Source organism: Dreissena polymorpha, chromosome 7 (genome assembly GCF_020536995.1).
Source record: "Dreissena polymorpha isolate Duluth1 chromosome 7, UMN_Dpol_1.0, whole genome shotgun sequence".
NCBI lineage: Eukaryota > Metazoa > Mollusca > Bivalvia > Myida > Dreissenidae > Dreissena > Dreissena polymorpha.
The window spans coordinates 22,770,581-22,772,819 of NC_068361.1; the positions used below are offsets into that span (position 1 = coordinate 22,770,581).

At 38.5% G+C, this 2,239-nt stretch overlaps 1 protein-coding gene across 1 annotated transcript; it reads left to right on the plus strand.

The window, feature by feature from the left end:
- LOC127838558 (protein shisa-4-like) lies at positions 1-2,239 on the plus strand. The gene is made up of 4 exons (XM_052366373.1): positions 1-186; positions 483-618; positions 792-961; positions 1,346-2,239. The coding sequence occupies exons 1-4, from the start codon at positions 144-146 to the stop codon at positions 1,513-1,515; spliced, it is 519 nt and encodes a 172-aa protein (XP_052222333.1). The 5' UTR covers positions 1-143; the 3' UTR covers positions 1,516-2,239.

Consider the following 2,239-nt stretch of genomic DNA (forward strand, 5'->3'; position numbering starts at 1 on the left):
CGAGCTCATATTTTTTCATCGTAACGTTATCTTCCAATTGATACGGTTTGAACTCGCACAAATATTACCTTTAGATAAGAATTAGGCTTATTGTGCAAACTAGCGTGTTTTCACCAGTAGTGAAATAGTCATCGTCAATCGACATGCATTTGACTTTACTGATGGTGTTTCTTTGCTGCTGCTTTGGTAATAGTGGAAAATCAGCAACAAACAATTATACTAACAGATGTTATATTTGTGTTTGCATAGGCAGTGAAATAAACATGTAAAGTGAGATTAATTCTTAATTCAATCCAAGTGCTGGAATACTCGTTCAAACCAATAAAATACTTAATAGTATACAAAAATAATAATACCTAAAAAACTTGTGTGATCAATATGATAATGTTTTAAATGTGTGGTTGTTATGATGTCAACACTTAAATTGCGTTGCTTTCGCGAGTTTTGAAACACGTAACACGGCGTTCTATGTCTGTTAACAGGAAAAATAGCAGAGGCTTCATATGTTGCGTGTGATGAGGGCACGGGCTGCTACAGTCCGAAGTACTGCTGTACAGACGACGCTCATGACACATACCGCTGCTGTTATGATTACCCGACATCTGCCCCAAAAGCATCGTAAGTTTTTGCCTTAATATGTCAAGACAATTAGCGTATCTGGGGTCAATTTACAGAATCATATATCACATTAAAAACGTTTTGAATAATAAATATATATCTGCAGTATGTCGTAAATAAGGTTGACGTAAGACGGTTGTCTTTATAACACAAGTATACAATTATCTATTCAGGAGCTCTGGAAGTGCTGGAGGCACAGTAGGCGGAGTCGCAGGTGCGATCGTATTTTTGATTTTTCTTTGCGTTCTCGGTGCGTGCTGTCGTCGACGATATCGCCTTCGTGCGGTAGTGGTGCGGGAAACTGCTGCAAGCCCTAGCATCACGGTCATATCTAACACACAACGTATGTGCACTTACTGAACGTGTATGCCATGTCGTAGTTTATTCAGGAGTTCTAGAAGTGTTGGTGTTTTCCGTACTTTTGATAATGGCGCAATGCCGAAACGTTTTTAAAAGGAGGCTAATCTGTGTGAACGTTTATGGCCATTTATATTTTCACACTTTGCTTGTCCGAGTAAATTCTGACCCGATTAAAATTAAATCCACACTTGAGTATCGTAAGCTCCTTTTTATATTAATTGCATATTCGGCTTACCCTCGCAATTCTTAGGGGCGTTATACATAGGATCTTGGATGATTATCGTTTTCAGTATATTGATTATTTAATAGTTACACCGAGTTGATTTGTTCTTAAATTGCATGAAATATTCATGTTTTTGTATTGTAGAGATGGCAAGTATGCCTCAACCAATGCCCTACGTCCCGTACCCCGGACAACCCGCCCCGTATGCAGGGCAACCCGCCCCGTATCCCGGACAGCCTGTTCCGTATCCAGGTCAGCACGCTCAGTATCCAGGACAACCAGGCGGCTACCCGCCTCAGTACACACCTGCGTAACGCGTCTGCATGTGCGAGAGTCTGGAAAAGTAGACGATAGTACCGTGATATCACACTGGACTTCAGAAGAATACTATTATTGATATCATATGCACAGATGTGTATATGGTCTTGGTATTTGTTGTTATTAAGTTTATTTTTCAAGTAAGCATATCTAGTCACACAACAGGACAAATGAATTGCATCATTTGCTTCTTTAAAAAACAATCTTGTGCATGTACACTGTGTTAGCATTTTTACAAATAGTTTCCGTTAAACATTCATGAACTAGTGTTTTACAAGCTTTCATGTGATTTTCTGGTAGATGTTAAAATACAAAACAAGTTATACGGTTAATAACGATGAAGTGTTGTGCTATGATATTTCAAAATTGAAAATAATTCACATAACTGTATAGTCTCTTTCTGAAATGTGGTGCTTCTGTGCGAAACGGAGTTAAATTTTAAGTGAGTATCTCACCATCTACCAAAGTAAAGTTGGAATATTGTTTCTTTTGTAAATGTAATCGAAGATACCTGTCCTAGACAATGTATAATCGTACAGTTTGCCTGTTACCCGGTTCGTACAGACATGGTACACCCGTTGGTATTTTGGGTACTCTCGTTTTCATTGTATTTTGGACTTGCAAACATAACTTTTGTAATTTATTAAGACCTTTTTCACACTCGAACGCCACAGGCCGGTTTTTCTTGATAACCCCTCGAATAAACTGCAGTATCTTTTA

Bases quoted from the DNA above. Each gene is read 5' to 3' on its own strand.
- LOC127838558 (XM_052366373.1), top strand. From the start codon at position 144: ATGCATTTGACTTTACTGATGGTGTTTCTTTGCTGCTGCTTTG. The intron at 187-482 runs GTAATAGTGGAA...GTCTGTTAACAG, and splicing joins GTTTCTTTGCTGCTGCTTTG to GAAAAATAGCAGAGGCTTCA. The intron at 962-1,345 runs GTATGTGCACTT...TTTGTATTGTAG, and splicing joins GGTCATATCTAACACACAAC to AGATGGCAAGTATGCCTCAA.